Source organism: Drosophila ananassae, chromosome 3L, assembly GCF_017639315.1.
Source record: "Drosophila ananassae strain 14024-0371.13 chromosome 3L, ASM1763931v2, whole genome shotgun sequence".
NCBI lineage: Eukaryota > Metazoa > Arthropoda > Insecta > Diptera > Drosophilidae > Drosophila > Drosophila ananassae.
In genome coordinates, this window is record NC_057929.1 from 9,221,324 (window position 1) to 9,240,073 (window position 18,750).

An 18,750-nucleotide genomic window follows, 5' to 3' on the forward strand; every position below is an offset into this window, starting at 1 on the left:
AAGCCATGCCGGCACGCACACAAACAAAAGCCAAGGCTCGTGTGAATTTACGACAGTGTCGCTGTCAAGGGGGTTCGAGTAAGAAGGCAGGTAAGAGATGGGGGGACTGGAGGTGATATGTCTGCTGGTACTTAGCAAGTTGGCGTATTTATTTAGCACGTGTTTCCACGTCTTCGAGCTCCCAGGACTTGGCCTATTTGTTGCTTGCTTTTAATTAACAAATGCCTTGAAACTGTTTTGACAATCATTGAGCGTTTAGGGCAGGCCGCATCCTCACCTGGAGGCGACGATGTACTCCCGGAATTGGGTCTTGATTTTTAATTCCAGAGCATCATTATTTACTGCCCCATTTCCAATGATGACGGGGACATAATTCAGTGCCAAATCTGGTACAATGGTAGTAAGTAAACTCTGTAATAAGTAGGAAATGATTTAATGGGGAGATTTTGGTTGGGAGATCCAGCATTAAAGGTATTCATTTCATATTTGTGTATTGTGCATCAAAAGTCATAGAATAGCTGCCGGCAATCATCAAAAATTGCATTCAACCAAATTGCACAACAAACACAATTTTAATTAAATCAACAACATGTTTGGAAACATCCTCTATCATAATGACCGCTAGCACAGATCCGAAAAAGCGCATCGGGGCAAGTTTAATTAAAACGTCAGAATCATTATACACGTAAATAGTAATTGCATTTTTTGCCGCCATTCATGAGGTAATAATTAAACGCAACAAATTATGCATTGAGCGCCAAAGCTGTTTAGGCAGAAATTAAATGCATTTGCATATTCAATTGAACTGGCCGAAGAATCCACCGCAAATTAGCGACGCACGGATAGGCTGTTTTCACAAATTAAGAGTTGTCAATTATAATAAAATTTCCATATGATATAGCTGATTTAATTCTGTGCATTAAAGGATTGGTCGAGTGTATAATTCAGAAAATGTTTGCGGTTAATAATTAAAGCTTTACGGATAACATGACAAGGACATCTAGCTAAGCATCAGCATAACTAACTAAGAAAGTATTGTACATCATTTTACATCCCCCCAATTGTACATCCTTATAAATAGTTTGTATATTGTTTTATTTTGTATCAAATTGTAAATTATTTGTATATAAAGTATATTATGTATTTAGATTTATGTATAGAGTCTGCGTTTATATTATTACAAAATCGGTAGGCAATTTACTCATGCTGTTACTCTCTATGCGGCAAATAAACAATGATTCGTTTAACAAAACTAATAGAAATAAAACAGGTAATTAAAAATAAAGATTTCCATTAAAATTATTCGTTGATTTATAAATTTAGGGCTGTTGCTTTCGCATTTATTTTACGGTTATGGGCTCAAGATACAAATGATTAATTTTTTGATTAGTTTGGATAAACAATTTTTGATTTTGATTTTGAAATATAATAATGGTCGATGCCCCCCATCACTTGTTATCTAAATTCGTTATGTTTGACACGACAATTTGCAGGCGAAAGTGATTGGTTTCAGGGGGGACATCGGCTAGTATCGAGTCTACCAACTATTGTCATGAAAAATTTTTCCCCTTTCGGGATGTACAAATATACAGGCGTTTATAAAAAGTGCTCGTACAAAGTTTATAGGTAAAGGTTAACTCTTAGACAATGTAGGTTTAGTCTATGCTTTGCCTTCGATAAATTTACAACAATTTCACACTTGCGTCACAACAAAATAATCGACGAGGGCCGAGTCCGCGTCCATGTCCCTCGCTCTCTGCTCGATTTTGGGCGCAACTTGTAGGTAGTTCGTTAGGTTTTATATATTTTTGGCAGGATGTTGTATTATGTTATGTTATAGAGACGTTCATCGTCCAGCTTTGCTTGCTGCTGATTTGATTTGATTTGATTTAGTTTACGGTTCGGCTTCTTTTCTAATCCTATGTGTGCCACTCTCAACTGATTTCGCTCGCTACGGTCCTAATATATTAATTACATAAAATAAATAATCGAAATCATAATCGCAATAGACAATCCTCTTTATCAATTCTCTCCTCCGCGTGCCCGAAGTAAGCGTTATGTGGCATTGGGGCGCTCCTTTATCACTCCCCAATCCGTCTAGCTCTCTCCCACACACTTGCACGCTCCCACGGCCTAGTCCTCGTCCTGTGCCGTTCCTGTTGACGTGGACGCATGGTCGTTGGCACTTTCGTTGGCGTGGCTGTCGGAGGCCGCGGATGCCGCCGGCGCTGCAGATCCGCTTCCATTCTTGTTGCGCGCGTCCGTCTCGTCCCCGTTTCCGGCATTAGCCTTGGCTTCCAGGGCACGGATACGGTTCTCCTGCTTGACGATGATTGCCTTCAGCTTGCGTATTTCGTCCTGGATGTTTCGCAGATCCTTTTCCTGTAGAGATGGCTTGCTTAATAACATTACAGAATCAAAGCCAATAGAATACTTACTGATAGAACCGCTGCCGGCGGTCCGCCCTCGCTAGCCTCGTTGTTGTTGGCGGACGAATGGTTGCCGCCCGCACTGCTGCTCCCCGCTCCAGAGCTGCCGCCACCGCCGCGCGGCTTGTTCAGAATGTTGGCCTTCTTGTTCACCGACAGCGACTTGCTGGCCGACGAGGAGACGTAGCCACCCTGCACAATAGAGACGCGATCCTGATTAGGTTTATTAGAAAATCTGTTCGTTTCGGAACAAAACAAGCAACAATGAACACAACAACAAGCGCCACGCGCGTGCGTGTTACGGCCAAATGTGTAAGCCATGGTAATAGCAGTATTGTTCTGTGGGCGGTCTATTATTATTAAGTGCCCTTTTATCAAAGAATTGCTTTAGGTATTGTTTTCTTAAAAAAAAAAATAAGTTAATGCGCAAGATCGGGGCATAATCGTTACTAAAAATTGTATTTTTAAAAAGCTTTTAAGATCTAGGAGATCCCAACAAACCAAAAGCAACTTTGATTAAGAACGGGTCGTTATTTTTTACAGAGATATCCGACAATCTGGGGGACGTAGTTATGGATCAGTGTGTGGTTGGATGGTGTACAATCGTGGCTGGGCGGACGAGACACAAACGCAGATAACGCAGAAAGGAACGCAAGCAAAGCAAGCGCAGGCATCACACGCTGGTAGCCACCACAGGAAGCAAACACCAAATAGGAGCTCCGGAGAGCTCTAGCCACAGGTACGGGTACAAGCGAAAAGAACTGCAGAAGCCGTTGGAATACATTGGAGAAGGGGCGTCCAAGTTGGCAGCGGCTGCCTCACCGACATTGAGCCGCGTTGCCAAACTGTGGTCGTGCCCCGCGAGCATGCATTCTGACATGTGTCCTATATATCCTGTACGCTCTGATCGCCGAACGACTGAATGGCTGGCAGGGGGCCGAGCCTTAGCCGTATCCAGCTGCGAGCGCTGTATTCCCAACGTTAGATGGATAGCGACGGCCTGCCGTCGGAGGGCCACTTACTTTGAGCGAGAATGTGATGGGGTCCGCGTCCTTGCCGTCGATCCACTCCTCGGCACTGATGGCGGCATCCTCCGCCAGGGTGTCGGGATAGAGATCCTCCTGGAAGAGATCCGATTTGCGGGGCACTGTCATGGAGATGACCTGGCACAGACCGTTGTTGTTCATGCGATAGAACTTGGCCACTTCGCAGGTGGTCACGTCACAGCCGCGCTTGGGCATCAGGCCAATGCCTCTCTGCGGTTCTGTCGTCTGAAATGTGTTGATGTAGTGCACGAACGGAGGCTCGGGCGTCACCTGACAAGAGAGGGATCATTGATGAAGCTATCCAACACAGTCTCCCTACAAACTCACCTCAAAGTACCTAATAACCGAGTCACCCTTGCCGCAGAGGTAGATCAGGTTCGTGTCGGCATCGTATAGCGGGAACATGACGCCATTGGACGTGTCCAGCTCCACCATGACGATGGGCTCGTTGAGAGCGTCTGGGGCGCGCAGCGAGTATTGGCGCTCGGAGCTTCGGTTGAAGCCCGTCGTGAAGATCAGGCCATGACGCAGGAAAATAGCTCGTGTGGCCTTCGAGCCTTCGTGGCACATGGCCTCGCTTTCCAAGTCACCGGTGCGCGGGTCGTAGATGCGGATCTTCTTGTCCTTGCAGGTTGTGACCAGCTTGGAGCCGTCCCAGTTGAAGCAAGCGCTGTACACGATGTCCGGATGCGAAGAGATGTGCACGAGAATCTCGCCAGTGCCCACGTTCCAGATGACCACCTTAACAAGTCAAGATAATTGAATTAGTATTTGAATTTCTTAAAAGGATGATATCGTTTCCCACCTGATTGTCAGAGCCGGCGGAGAGCAGGACGTTGAGAGCCGAAGGATGCCACAGGACGAGGCCCACGCGACGCTGGTGCAAGAACAGATCCACGACGGGCTCGGTCAACGTGCGGGACAGTCCTCCATCGGGAATCTGCCACACCTTCACCACACAGTCCTCTGAGCCGGAGGCGATCACATTGTCGTTGTGCGGGCACCAGGCTATGTCCAGCACTGGACCCTTGTGTCCGCCCACCAGTGGATGGTCAGCCGCAATGCGTCCAACCTGAAACAAAAAAGCAATTAGCTCCAGAATCAATCGACGGCGTCATAGCCAGACACACGGCCAAGAGAAAAAAATACAACACAGCAACCTAATGGCCTAATTTCTGATTCTTTATTTATTTATAGCCGCAGTTGCTAATATGCGGCGCAAGCAATTCATAATTCGCAACTTCATGAGTCTCGGCCACTTGGCGAGGGGATTATGGAAGATTTTTGGATACGGACTACTTCGGCAGAACATAATGTATGGATAGTGTTGGATCTTGGTCCTAGAATCTAGTCAAATAGAAATTAATAGCTAATATATCTAAATCTTAAAGCTATATATCTTTATTGAACTTCTCTGCTCATGAAACCTTCAAAATATTGAGAAATATTAAGAAACATATTTCAAAACCATTCAAATATTCTGAAGAACTCTGCCTACTCGAGATAAAAGTTGCCACATGTCGCCAACCTTGACGATTTGATGGATCTCCTCCGTTTGGGCCCCGCCCTCCGACCAAATCTAGCCTCCATAAAAATGTGTAAAATAGAGCGTGTGAAGCCCGCTCTACATAGAAATCTTCACTTGAAGAAACGGCAGCTGCTTAGCCAACAATAAGAAGCCGGGTAGAATGGTGTCGTGCTTTTTGCATACAAATTTTGTAGCAATTACAGAAACACCCGAGCTGCCGCCGAGCTGAAATACGTTTTTGACCAAAAAAAGAGGCCACGGATCATCATCGTCGTAGCATTCCGCCAACGCATTTTTTATTTGGAAGCTTCGGATACGTCGACAGCTGAACGGATGCGCATGTTGGTTTTTTTTTTCTTTTTTTCTATATTTTTTTTGGGCAGCGTCAAATGGAGAGTGAAAATGAAATTTATTAGAATATAAAAGAATATTTTATGGCGGAATAATTCGCGCGAGCCGTGCCGAGCGTTAGCTGGATGGGTGCATCGGAATAATTTTCCAAATATCATCATCTTTGGGTATCCATTTAGCTGGCTGGCTGGCTGCTCTTTTGATATTTCCCTCCCGTTCGCTGGTAAAATTAGACGATTTGGTTTGTCATGTTGGCTGTGGGCCAAATTACAAAAGTACGCCAACTAAGAGATCTCCGCCTCGAGAGCGCCTCGGCGAGTAGCAGAATTCATAACTATTTATAAATGCGTGTGGGAATCGTACAAAGGAGGTGGCTGAGGAGGTGGTGGTGGCGGTGGTTCTATGCGAAATCAGTCGACGTCACTGGCGACGTGGCAACAAGGCCGCAAATGGCCACAAACTTTATGCCCAAAAAGCGTCCTATGAATAGAAAGCGATGGATTTAAAAATAAATTCTTAGACAAACGCTACCGAGAAGAAGAATAATTATTTTAAGAGTGATTGGGGGGGAGATGGGAGACCCCCTATTAAAAGGGGGGAATGGGGCACTTACTTTGTTGTGGGGCAAGACGATGAAGGCACCGCCGCCCGCCGACTCCACAATGATGGCCAGGAACTTTGGATTGACGGCACAGAATGTGGAGTCCCAGCTGGACTTGGAGACCCGAATGTTGTCATAGCACTGCTCCCTCTTGAGGGCCTGGCCGTAGACGTGACGGAACTTGGAGCTGCGTACAACGCGAAACGACATCTTCTGCTGTGTTGCTGTGGCTTTAGAGGTCAGAGGTCAGTCCTAAGTGTCTCTACTTCTACAATCTCTGAAATGATACGGAGAATACAACAGATTAGTGACCTTTCCGCGAGTTCGGAGCAGCGTATAAACCCTCTGCGGGTGATCATTAGTCGCTGCTACCCCCAGTTGATGAATTAACTTTTGCGCTCGTTGCTTTCGCCGTGTTTTCGCAGCAGCCGCGATTTGTTCAATTCATTTGCATATTATAGTATGCTAATATCGTTTGTTGCGAAAATCAATAAGCTTTCCATTCGGAGAGCACTATTGTTGCATCAAAATTGGTTATGGAATCTTGAATCCCCGCCAGTAGTCGTCGGTCTGTTATGGCCGCCTAGAACGCTTTCACCTGCCGTATACGGCAGCACTTTCGTTAATGAAGTGCAGGTTGCTGGAACGTGCCGAATTATCAGTTGGCCAGTTGGAGTGGAGAGATTCGCTCCCAAGCCTTTTCTTTGATGACATCATAGGGCTCGGAAATACTCATTAAATCGGCTGCCAACACGTGAATTATGGCGGGCACAAGCCCAAACCTAATTCCAAAGCAGCAAAACCCCAGGCCCCAGAGACCTTTAGATACAAAATATACACTCATATCATTTCTGGGTTGGGCCGAGGCCGGCAAGACTGACTAAACTTTGCCTCCAGCTTTCGTTTTTAATCAGTAAGAGTGCCAAATATATTTAAACTTCTTTATGTTTTTGTTTCTTTTATTAATTTCCCCCCAATAGATATAAGCAAACATCAAACTTTGTCATTGACCTGCTAAATAGTATGAGGTTTGTTTATTTTTGGGCCACAAGGTGATAGCAATCGGCTGCTCTTCCGATACTGGGTGGGTGTTGGCCATCTATCGGGTACTGGGTAGTGGGCTCTGCCCCTTACCTTACTACCAACCTTACCAGATAATGTAGTATCAGTTCTGAGTTGTTGGCTAACCAGAACCCCGATAATGCCAAGTGCCATACACCTATGTATATAGATGTGACACCCGATGGAATATTCTCCAAAGAACGTACATATTTCTGTATCTGCGCCGTCCGAACGTTGTTTATGTGTGTTTATATGCCAGAAAAACACCTTCGCCTCGCCTGCAGGCGGGAAAATCTCTGTTTCCCAGCTGAAGGTCAAACTTATTAATAGAAAATTAAATCATCTTGGGCGAATTTCAGTTTTCGAATACAAACACATAGCGAGTAGAGCTCAGAGGCGGATGGGGATGGGGAGGAGCGTTGTAAATCGCATTTAATGTGTTTATTTATTTAGCTGGCATCTTTGGGACTCGCCATGCCTGAGTTATCATCCCGCACCAGCACCCTCCTCCCTTTCGAATTGCATACAAAATTATAATTTGCTCGTTTAGACGCCGAAAAGAGTGACTCTTGGGAGGCAGCCCCAAGCAAGACCCAACAATGGAAGGAATTTAGCAAAACACCAATGTCTAGATAAAAGAACAGAACCCATGGCCGATAAAACAGAAAGCGGGCTGAGTAAGAGAGTCCCGGAGCTGTTATCTTTGGAGCGAAATGTGTGTTGCAAGTTCTGACTCTAAATGTGGTTTGGCGGGGATTAGCTTTGGACACTTTTCCCCCATCAATGAGTAATTAGTAGAGTCTTGGAATAGCCAGCTCATATACATGTAGATGTGAGGCCGGAGAGGCACCTCGATTCTCAAGTGATGCGTTGCCTGCCACGCTCCAGCGACTGGCGGGAGACTGGCCACGAATTGGCTTAATGCTTGATTGCGAATCTTGGCGCTTTGTCGACACGTTGCCAAGTCTAATTGCTAACAAATGTTCCCTGGTTATAGTTGTCCCACCGCCCCACGTCCCGTGCCCCTTCTGTTGCAGGTTGCAGTGCCTCAGATGCCACTATCTAACTTGCCACATGAGTCATCATCTTTGATAAGCGAGGCCCTCATCGGGCTGGCAACTGCAGTCGCAACTTTCGCTGATGATGTCATTGTGGCAGCCGCAACGTCACTGGCTATGTGCATCATGGGTGCCTCGGTGGTGTGCAGTGCGCGTGTGTGCCTCTTGGAGAGGTTCATCAAACTTTTTGACTCGGCCGCTTGCTGCGTGCCTGACGGCGATTAGCTGATTTTTTTTGACAAAAACCGCGCAAGTGTCGCTCGGGGCAGGCGACAGACTCGGCACCCGGCTCTCGGCGGTGCGGTGGATCGACGGTGGGTGTCGCCGCCACTCGAGCCACCACTACTCTGCGCGCGAGTGAAAGTGGAACTCTGCTACTAAAATTAACCGCATGCATATGCATTGCCCCACCCGACAGTGACAGTGTCCCACCGGCCACCAACCCCCTCTTCAATCCACGTCCAAGTGGAGGCTGTCTTTTGTTGGTGTCTTAATTGCGGGACGCGGCTGCTTCTCCACCACACTTGTCTACTTGTTGCTATTTTCTGCACTTGCGCTTAGTCAGACTGGGCGGCAGTTGCTCCTCCATCTCTTCTATCTCCCCCTCCTCTGCGATCTTCGTTCATACGGAGAGAGCATATCACGATCTGCATTCTGTCGCAGCTGATTAACGGAATGCGGGCGAACAGCTGTTGGGGGCGCACTAATCGCGAGATGGGCGACCGTATAATCGCAAAGTGCCAGCAGTGACAGTCTATACATATATGTATGTATGTGTTTTTGTGCCCCATTCCAGTGCGTTTTGTTGTTGTTGTTGTTGTTTTCATACATATTTTGTCACTAATTGGTGTTGGCTACGTTTCGTTTCGCTTTGTTCCACAGAATCGAACTGTGCGTGGGGGCGTGTGCTCGCCGACTCGCTCGCACTTTCCAAGACGCAGCCGCGCCGTCGTCACCGCTGGAGGTCGCTTGTTTTTCACACTTGCCCCACATTTGGGCCAACTGGGAGCCACGTTTCTGGCAATCTCCATCTCAGTGTTTTGGATTTAAGCGTGGCCATTTCCTCGCCCTCCCCTCCTGCAGACTTGTTGCTTTCAAAGCAACAATTGGCACATTCTTTTCCCCTCCTTTCTCTCTCTCTCGCTCTCTTGGCCGTTAGCTCTCTCTCTTGTGCCACACACCCCCCCGCCCGCTCAGGGACATAAACAACAGAGGGAGGGGGGCCGGAAAAGCGCACAAATTATTTGGGAAAAGCGAGAAAAACAATTAACACAATCAAGTGCGAAACGCTGGCGCTGTTTTGGCGATATGTTGTTGCTGCTGCTGTTGCTGCTGCGGCGGCGCGTCCGCGACCGCTTCTCTTTATTCCCTTTTTTGGGTGTTGGACTCATATTTCCGCGAGAGCGGAAACGAGAGCGAGAGCCGATAGCCGAAAGCCACTTGGTTGTTGGCTCTTTTTCTTTCGAACATGCGCACTTCGAAATGCACTCACGCACACCGTCGCACTTATTTTACCGTGATTTTTAATGGTTTTGTAATACGCGCGTTTATTTTTATTGGCAGCAGGGTGCAGTATTTGCGGGGGGCCCCCGTCAGTTCCAGTAACACCACAGATAGTTGCCACTGACACCAACAAAAATACTCATACTCGGCCAAAATATCCGCCGTGATTCATTTCGCTTGACATTTAATGCTGCTGGCAGCAGTGTGGCAGTGCCAGAGATGCCGCAACAAACCAAAATACCCATTCACTCAGTCACTGCACTCACTTTTCTTTTATCTCACTAGGACCAGCGCATTCAATTTGGGATACCAACTGGAGAATTTAGCACGCGATACCGAATTTAAGACACTACGGGAAGAGTTTTCAGTCAGCAGAAAAACGGGACAAGTGCAAAAATGCCGACGTGAGCGCGCAGAGCGTCTAAGAGTTGTTGTTGATATCAGTCGGCCGATGGGCGATTGTTTGGCGATTCGGTCAGTGCTGACGACTGCATTCGATAAATTCGAAAATAATCGATATCATAGTTGTTTTCCGCTAGATATAAAATTAAAAAATATTTTATTTTAATATTTATTTATTTAATGAACCAAATACAAACTGACATAACGACAAATCACTTTTAAAGATAACAGATTTATAGCTGTAATGTTGTTGGTGTCTATTGTGAATGAACCCTGAATGGCATCCCTGCCACTTAAATACGGTCACTCTAAGCAGCTGACTGCGCGCGTCCCATTTGAATTTCTGAATTAACTTCCTTTTTAACTAAAATTAGTGTGTTTTTAGTTGTAATTAATTGAGACACAGAGACACCCACCTTTTTCCTGTTTCAGGAGACAGCGCAACACCTCTCCCAGTGGATATTCTAGTAGAACAGCCTGAACCGCAGAAACGATGAGTGTTAAAATAAAAACACTTAGGACATTACAAATCTGAATGGGATTTTACATTACAATTGCGATAAAAACGTAAAAGAGACCATTGGCTTACCACAAATAGACTTGTGACATATACTGGTTGCCGGATGCCACCGACCACCACGCGAAGTACGACGATATGCCAAAGAAAGGCCTGAAAGGAAATCCTGGCCAGAGGTCGAAACACAGGCAAGGTACAAAAGGCGTAGGCCATGCCTGTTCGATTTGGTGAGTGGCTAAATAGTTCCTGGTTTTCACCCTACTCACCTCCTACTTTGCAGCACATGAGAAACACAAATCCGGAACAAATAAGGACCCACAGGTTCTTATGTAGACCCGCGTACAAGGCCAACCACAACGATGGCTTGGCAAAGTCATGACGGATGAACACATAGCCGGAAAGTAGAACACCCAGGATGGCCGGTACAAGCAGCCACATGCCCAGCTCATACCTCAGCTTCCCTCGGAGGACGGCCGTAGAGGAACGCTGGTTGATGTAGAGATGACCGCATAGGAATCCAAAGAGGTAGCCGCCAAGATTGGTGTAGAAAGGTGGATACATCTGGTAGAAGGTATCCGAATGCCGGAAGTACAAGTAGCGATATGTCCTGGGGAAGAAGAAATCAAAAAAAATTAAGATATTAGTCAAAGAACACTTACTCCGGTCGTAGATGGTATATTGCGTCCAGCTCCAGGATGTAAGTCAAAACTGCAGGAACCACAAACGCGAGCAGCAGTAGTATTATGTAGATGGGTTTTGTTAGTTTTGGGTGTCTAGAAAACAAATTCCTCTTAAAACTTAGCTCTTTTGAGTAAACTATGTTCTTACTTCTTGGTAATAACAATCACAATCAGAAAGAGCTCGAAAAGCTGCATGTCAGCTCCCAAATACCACGTTTGATGCGAGCACTATTAATAAAAGAATTAAAATCCTATATCTGATATATCCTGTCATCTCAGAGCAACTCTTTAACCTACACTATCTTCCAGCATATGATTCGTCACAAAGAAGACGTTTTTCCACCAATTAACGCGGCAGAAGACACGCTCTCCATCGGCCATGTGCCGCCAGAAGGGTCCGTCCTGGAGACGCACTAATAAAGTGGCGTTAAAAAGGATCACTGCTAGGAGCGATGGCAGGAGCCTAAAATATCTGTAGAAAAACACACGAAAGTACGCGGAAATGCAATTGAGAGTGCTGGTTTGTGGGTTAACCAGTTGCCGATCCGTAAAGTTCACAAAAAGTAGAAAACCGCTCATGACAAAGAATATTTGGATGACCAAGCTGCCATTCTGAAAGATTGATGTCTCAAACTTGAACAGGAACTGCTCGTAGAACTCTGGATTATGGATTGGAACCGTCGTGAAGACCATCAATGTGTGACCCAAAATCACCATAAGAACTCCGATGACGCGAAAACCATCAAAGAAGCTGACATCACGAGAGAAGTTGCTGGAATGGGGCTGTATTAGGCGATAGTAGTTGCGGCTCAGAGAGAAGGAGGTGAGTAGAATCTGCCCTGAGACCAATCCGTTAATAATCTTTCATTTTTCAAAGGATGCCACTTACTGCTGCTCTTTAAAGGAACTTGGTAGAAGCTAAGGTCCTGCTGCAAACTCGAAGAACTTAGCTGGTAATCGTAATAGGTCGAAAGAATAGTGAGCATCAGGATGGAGGTCATAAGAATGTAAAATACAAGATCCAGAGCATCTAGAGGTTACGGGTTATTATCATCCCTTCTTAACTAAGCTGTGTACTTGCCTTGATCCAAAGGCTCATCCGCCTTCTCACAATATTCAATGAGACTTTGGACTTGCAGCTCATACTTCTGCCCAAACTCAAGATTTAAACACGTATTAACCAGTTCATTGTAGAGCAGGCGCTCCTCGGCATCGCCACGTCGTAGGTGTACCTTGTTATAGTAGGAGCTAAGCTCTACGTCCTGGACATCTTCTGGTTGAAAGACAGTAGCATCGTCAGCTGAAAGGATACTATCTAGGCATCTTTCTAGGCACACTCCTCGGAAGACGTGATCATGACGAAAGCGATGTTTTGAATCCGAGGAGACCTCTTCGATTAGCTGCCAAAGATCTGAGCTGGAATTCGGTTTAATTTCAACGTAAGCTAGGCAGTACACGCCGGAGATCGTGTCCTGGCAGAGGTCGAAGTCGTCCAGTTGGTAAAGGGCGGGCATTTGCTTATAAACCGTCACTACGTTCAGAAAGTCCTGTGAGTTACCCACCACAATGAACATCCTGCTACTTACAGTTGAATAAACCCGATGAAAAGTTGGCCTGGCTCACCGAGAACCATGACAGCAGAATCACTGACGTCCACCAGTGGAGCATCTTCACAGCTTTTTGCACGAAGCCATAAGATCAAATGCCTGACATCTCCGCTTGATTTGCCCTACTAATTCACCTATTGCGTGCTAAACCGTCAGGGTTGGATGCACCTCCCAAAGGCATTTCAATAAATTACTTGTAAGATCACAAACTAATTGGTGCTTATTAGACACTATGCGTTTATTTTAATTCATTTGAGTTAAGGTTAGGATCTACGGAGCTCTCTTATTCTTCTCCCAAATGGCGCCCGGTGAAGATGGGGAAATCCGTCGCAGACTTAACCCAGTAGACGAAGGGTCGGTTCACTGTGAAGTGTTTTCGCCGGAAGCCCGCCACCGGCATTATCCGGAATCCTGTAGAGGGACCATCGATTCAGTAACTATTTAAAGCAAGTTCAGTTCTCGTTTTATTAAAGGTTTACATGCTGGTTAGTACAAAAAAGTTATAAGTATAATAAGATCATTCAGAGAGCGTTTTTTTTAGTAAAATTAGATTTGGTTTTGAGGTGGTGCTGGCCTAAAGCTGGCTAAGCCTGCCAGCAAAAAGGACATTCGGCTCCTTATCGACAATATAAAAGCTGAATGGATGCTCGGCATAGAAGTGGATGGGATCCGGTGTCATCATTAAAAGATCGGCTACAATACCTGAAAAGTGAATGGGGATGAGACAAGACAGCTTGTAAGATGGAGTTTATTAGTGTATACCCGTGGTTAGAGTTTCTGTATGTTTCCGGCGAATAGAATGGTAGAGTCCTTATCGAGAATATAATAATTGAAAGCATGATCGACATAGAATCGCGTCGGTTCCTGCTGGGGCATGGGCATGGAACAGCGCATTATCATCATACCTGGAAAGGGATATGACAGCGGAATAGCAATCGGAGGTTAGAAGGTTCTGGGTTTACTTTCTTAAAGTCACATTTATGAAGAAGTGCGTTTTGGTTTTTAAGTTTCTTCAGACTTTACGCTCTAATGACTAGAGTTTAGAAGTTGTCCCACAAAAAGAACTGTATAGTTTCTATTTAAAATATAGTATAAGAATGGATGGTCGACATGGAAATGTTTTGGAATTGGTTTTTGGAAGTTTCTTGATCTCTTTTTGCAAATGCCTGGGAAAGAAAATATATCCAGACATGAGTTTGATGTTTTTAAAGATCCTTTAAGCTGCTCTGCAGGACATTGAAGACGATTATGAACGTGTAATGGAATCGTTTTGTTTCAGATGAATAAAATGGCATGCCGATAGGTAAGCATCAAATATTATTATAAAATATATTATTTCTCTAGTTTCTACAACATGCTTTAACCGATCATACCCCTTTATCTGCTCCCAATAATTTAGAAGAATCTTACAATCGAGGTTCTTATTAAAAAAGTAGCTGCCTTTATTGGTGAAAGTAAAATGAGGTATTATCACAGCTCTTCATGCTCGCTGGGATCGGAGGCCGTCTCTTCGAGCCGCAGAACAGACCCCCAGAACATGGGTATCTCCTCCTGATGGACGAGGACATAAGTGAATGGATGATCGGCGAGGAACTCAATCGGTTCCTCTAGCGACATAATGCTGCGCTTCATACGCACCACGGCGCCTGCGAGTTGGAACAAAAAGACAACACAGATACGGATGAATGAATGAGGACATGCACAGGATGGAGAGGCAGAGAAACTCAAAAGGACTCACCCGTGGCAGCCGCAGCCTCAGTGCCCTCCTCGTTGACGTCGATGAAGGCCTTGTGGATGATGGCCGACACCCGGAGTGGCTCGGGAGTCTCCAGCATCTTGTCGAACTCCGCGTCGTTGGTGAACATCCTCGACATGCCGAGCTGAAAAGGACAACCATGGATTATCTCTATTTGGAGGGTAAGAGGCAAGCTCACCTTTCGGAACACCTCTGTCAGTTCTACTTGGAACTCCGCCTTGAACTTGGGGAGCTTCACCTGCACTTGGGTTTTGTGCAGGGCCTGTGTTATCACCGAGAGCGGCGTGGAGCGCAGCTTCTCCTCCAGGGCGGGCAGACCTGTCTTGCTGTGGGGCAGGATTATCAACATGGATAGATCCGAGTCCTTGTAGGGCAGCTCCAGGGCGGCGGCATTCAGCGACGGCAGGTCGGCGTAGCCGAAACGCTCCTTAACACTCATCATGGGCACCTGGATGCTTCGCTCGTTGTCCAGGTGGAAGGTGTCCGGCCGCGTGGCGTACTTGGGGAACTGGTGCACCCAGCTGCCCTTGAAATGGATGGCATTGACCAGGACCAGACGCGAGTCGGCGTTCAGGGCGCTTGCCGGAATCAGGTCCTTGATGAGGTGGTCCGTGCGCTCCTCCACCCAACCGTTGATGGTGGCCGCCGCCTGGGCGCTGCTGGCGAAGTTGACGTTTTGTGCCGCCGACAGGAACTCCTTACTCAGCAGCTGATCGAACTGGGGGGCCAGCGAGTAGCCGTCCATCACAAAGATCTTGTTGGCAATGCGCAGGATTTGACTGTCCTGGTAGGTGGCCAGTACTTGGTTGAAGCTCTTGGCAATCTGCTCCGCATTGCCGGAGGCCAGGCCCAGTCCCTGGTCCAGCTGGGCGGCGGTCTCGCCTTCAGCTCCCAAACGGGCCATCGCAGCACACGTCTGGATGGAAAAGGGCGAGAAGACCAAGTTCTCGCCGGGCTTCAGGGAGGCCAGCTTGCCGTACACATTGATGGAGAAGAGGGCCAGACGGCGGGCGAACTCCTGCTTGGCGGCATCAGCCATGATGGGTGCTGGGGGCGAGGCGTGGACTGGGGCGAGGAGGGGGATGAGCAGGAAGAGCAGCCAGCAAGCTGTAAGTTGACAATTAGTGTTGTGGAAATTAGCCGTGCTTCGTTTCATAAATTTATGTAATGGCAGTGGACCGATGAGTCACCTCCACGAAAAGCGTTTACTAAATCGCTCTGGTATGCCGTTTCGTCGGGGGATTTACTCGGCTTTGTCTATCGAGAGTGCCTGTGCGATGACTAGTTGACGTGCAGATGGCTTATCAATCGGCTTTCTCCAGTAGGTTCTATGTGGAAAATTTGTTTAAACTGGTGCGGTGCAAGAGCTCTATGCAGTGGCGTCGGAAACTCGACTGAGGTCTACTCGGGGAGCGTCCATTGTTTTTGTTCCCTCATGCATATGTTTGTTTCCCCCAAACGCCAACAGGTTCTTCTCTTTATGCCTATATATTTTTTTATCTGGCTCTCCCGATTGGGGCTGCTCTCTTTCTTATTTCTCTGAGCTCTTTTTTATGCCTTAATATTTCTCTTAAAAAGCACCTATCAGGCAAACTTACCTTTCTGGGAAGGTGAAAAATTCCCCATTATTCCAACGACTTGTTATTAGTTTCAAATAGGTAATATTCCGAAAATTCGAGTCAACTTGGTTCTTGGGATGTGCGTTTTAGACTGCTGTGGCCTCATCAACCTTATCAGCTCGTAGTGTGTCAAAGCTGAGCTTTTGCGGCTTCTGTCATTAAAAATAAAGGGAATTTGTCGATCCCTGATAAGGAAAAAGTATATAATTATTTTCAGAGTGAAATAAACAAGGGAAACGGGGTGACAGCTTGGAGGGGGTTTTCTATTTTGTGCTGCAAGAAACAGTGTAAGGTTTGGTTTTTCAGAGGCCTTCAATTATAATCGCAAAATAAACTTATCGCCATTCATTCAATAAAATTACCCATGAATGCGGCATCAAAATAGAAAATACGTGTTTTAATTAATGGAATAGAAAATAATTACCTCATCAGCATGATTTTTTGCATCAGATGCATTTGGAACAATTAATTTCACACTCATGCTTATATCCATATGAAGATACAAGCTAATCCTGACTATATATAATATATAGGCAATATCTGGTGTACCTGGTGTCATTTCTATCATTTGCATTTCGTGCAGGTTTCACATTTTTTGCAGGAGGTTTCAGTATCACACTTGCCGCATTTATGGGATGACGGGCCAGGTGGAGATGTGAAGTGACCCACAAAAAGGAAACCATGGGTGTTGTCGCAAATTGCATAGAAGAATGGTCGGTTGGCGATGAAAACCTGATGGGGCTCAGGAGCGGGTAGGGATCTGACCATCAAGACGACAGCTGAAAGTAATATGCATTATTAGAAAATGTTGTCCTTAAAGATAATGTAATTTGTTTATCTGAAACTAGTTCTGAAAGAACTGAGAAAGTAGCCCCAATTTTAAAAAATATTCTTATTATGAATACCCCAAATATATCCTTTTCTTATATCATTACCAGTTGCAGCGGCTGCTTCAGTTCCCAATTCATTAACTTCGATGAAAGCCTTGTGAATAATTTTAGAGACTGTGAGTTCAGTCGGGGGATCCAGCATTCTCCCAAATTCAGCTGCTTCGCTAAATATGCGTTTCATGCCCATCTGAAATTCCATACTTAGTTTACAATCAGACTCCAAATAGGTTCCAACTTACCATTTTAAAGACCCCGGCTAGCTCCTGTGAGAACTCAGCCTTGAATTTGGGGATCTTGACTGCCACTTTCACGACGGACATGGCGGATACTATGGTTTCAAGGGACATGCCCGACAGCTTGCCCTCCAAGGTGGCGAGATCTGAGTTCTGATTCGGCAGAATGATAATCATGGACAGGTTGCAAGCGCTGTAGTTCATCTTCAGCGCAGTCGCCTCCAGATCGGGCAGTTCTGCGAATGCGTACTTCTCCAGTTGGTTCATCATGCTAATCTTGACAGCGGTGCCGGACGTCGGGTAGAATTTGTCCTCCTGGGTCATCTTCTCGTCGAACCGAATCGACCACTCTCCCTTGAAGTGAATGGCATTGATCAGGACCAGTCGACTGTCTGCGCCCAGGGACCCCCGTTCAATGAGCTTCTTGATCTTGTTATTGGTTTGGGTCTCGACCCAGGAGTTGATGGTGCGTTCCGCCGTACCGCTGGTGAAGTCGATCGAGACCGGTGTGGAGTGGAACTTTTCACCCAGGACTCGTTCGAATTCCGCGGCTATCGTTTGACCCTCCATTATGTAGAGCCTGTTGGCCATCTTTAGGATTTGGCAGGGATCGAAGGCTTTCATGACTGCTTCGAAGTTATCGGCTGTCTGTGAGACAGAGCTCTCGCCGAACTGGAGTCCTTGGTCCAACTCCAGGGCTGTGGCTGACTCTGGGTCCGCTCCCATCCGCAGCATGCCCACCGCCATCCGAATGGACAGGGGAGAGAAGATGAGGTTCTGGTCGGGATTGAGGTGGTTCAGATGGTCGTGCATGCAGTGGGAGAAGGTCTCCAGTCCCTTGGCGAAGTCTGACAGCTTCATGGTGGTCATTGTGGGGAAATTTGGGTGGCCGCTGCAGAGGCACTTACTTTTTGAGTAGTTTTTTTGTGTAAATAAACATAAAAAATCAAAGTATACTCTTTTTTGTTTTTAAATTCTTCTAATTAGGTGGTATTTGTGTAGTCGAGACCAAGAACCTTCCCCAAGGTCTCAGTTTGATGGACAGCGCGAATAATTATTATAATTAGAGCCACGATAAGCTATCGGCGGTCGAGTGGGTCGGGTGGGTGAGGATTGCTGGGTGGGAAGGTTCCATTCCCCAGTGGGCTAATCAGCTACCTGGCTCTCTCACCTATGAAGCACCTTTCCAGACTCTCTTGGAATTTATCTAATCGTAGAGCAGTTTGTTTTTCTGAGTCACAAATGCCTTCGAGTGCTACAGTCAGTTCCGAATCGTCTGACAGACACCGCGCACCTCTATCTGTCGCTTCAGCCCACCTGATCGATTATTTTTTCCGGTGTAAGTAATCACCGGTAACTTCTGGGATCGTTATCAATGACGCCTTGTGGTCACAGACCTTTGACAATCAGTTGTGGAGAAACAACCCAACAGTCGTTAACAGAAGCCATTCGAAATCTCGACCTGACC

General features: G+C 46.3%; 3 protein-coding genes across 7 annotated transcripts; all 3 read right to left on the reverse strand.

Annotated features, from left to right (window-relative positions):
* Positions 1–1,078: 1,078 nt before the first annotated feature.
* Positions 1,079–10,039, reverse strand: LOC6494627 (coronin-1C-A). 3 transcript variants are annotated; one of them, XM_001959951.4, is made up of 7 exons: positions 9,845–10,039; positions 5,968–6,232; positions 4,281–4,547; positions 3,803–4,216; positions 3,452–3,745; positions 2,439–2,621; positions 1,079–2,382 (listed from the first exon to the last, which is right to left on the reverse strand). In XM_001959951.4, exons 2-7 carry the CDS (start codon positions 6,163–6,165, stop codon positions 2,134–2,136), a joined length of 1,605 nt encoding a protein of 534 aa, XP_001959987.1. In that variant the 5' UTR covers positions 6,166–6,232; positions 9,845–10,039; the 3' UTR covers positions 1,079–2,133. The 3 variants fall into 3 exon arrangements, with proteins under 3 accessions (XP_001959987.1, XP_014762866.1, XP_032306813.1); XM_014907380.3 differs by having other exon boundaries at positions 2,439–2,642; XM_032450922.2 differs by lacking the exon at positions 9,845–10,039 and adding an exon at positions 9,591–9,754 and having other exon boundaries at positions 2,439–2,642.
* On the reverse strand, positions 9,855–12,846 carry LOC6494626 (nose resistant to fluoxetine protein 6). Of its 3 annotated transcripts, XM_032450921.2 has the most exons (10): positions 12,764–12,846; positions 12,259–12,708; positions 12,067–12,207; positions 11,475–12,016; positions 11,326–11,405; positions 11,157–11,270; positions 10,764–11,104; positions 10,570–10,712; positions 10,397–10,511; positions 9,855–10,344 (listed from the first exon to the last, which is right to left on the reverse strand). In XM_032450921.2, the coding sequence occupies exons 1-10, from the start codon at positions 12,843–12,845 to the stop codon at positions 10,289–10,291; spliced, it is 2,064 nt and encodes a 687-aa protein (XP_032306812.1). In that variant the 5' UTR covers position 12,846; the 3' UTR covers positions 9,855–10,288. The 3 variants fall into 3 exon arrangements, with proteins under 3 accessions (XP_032306812.1, XP_001959988.2, XP_044571451.1); XM_001959952.4 differs by lacking the exon at positions 12,764–12,846 and having other exon boundaries at positions 12,259–12,751; XM_044715516.1 differs by having other exon boundaries at positions 10,315–10,712.
* Positions 12,847–14,202: 1,356 nt separating this feature from the next.
* On the reverse strand, positions 14,203–18,218 carry LOC6494624. Its single transcript, XM_032450186.2, has 7 exons — positions 17,289–18,218; positions 17,095–17,236; positions 16,727–16,938; positions 15,731–15,797; positions 14,719–15,647; positions 14,523–14,664; positions 14,203–14,430 (listed from the first exon to the last, which is right to left on the reverse strand). Exons 1-7 carry the CDS (start codon positions 18,150–18,152, stop codon positions 14,255–14,257), a joined length of 2,532 nt encoding a protein of 843 aa, XP_032306077.1. The 5' UTR covers positions 18,153–18,218; the 3' UTR covers positions 14,203–14,254.
* Between the last annotated feature and the right edge of the window lie 532 nt (positions 18,219–18,750).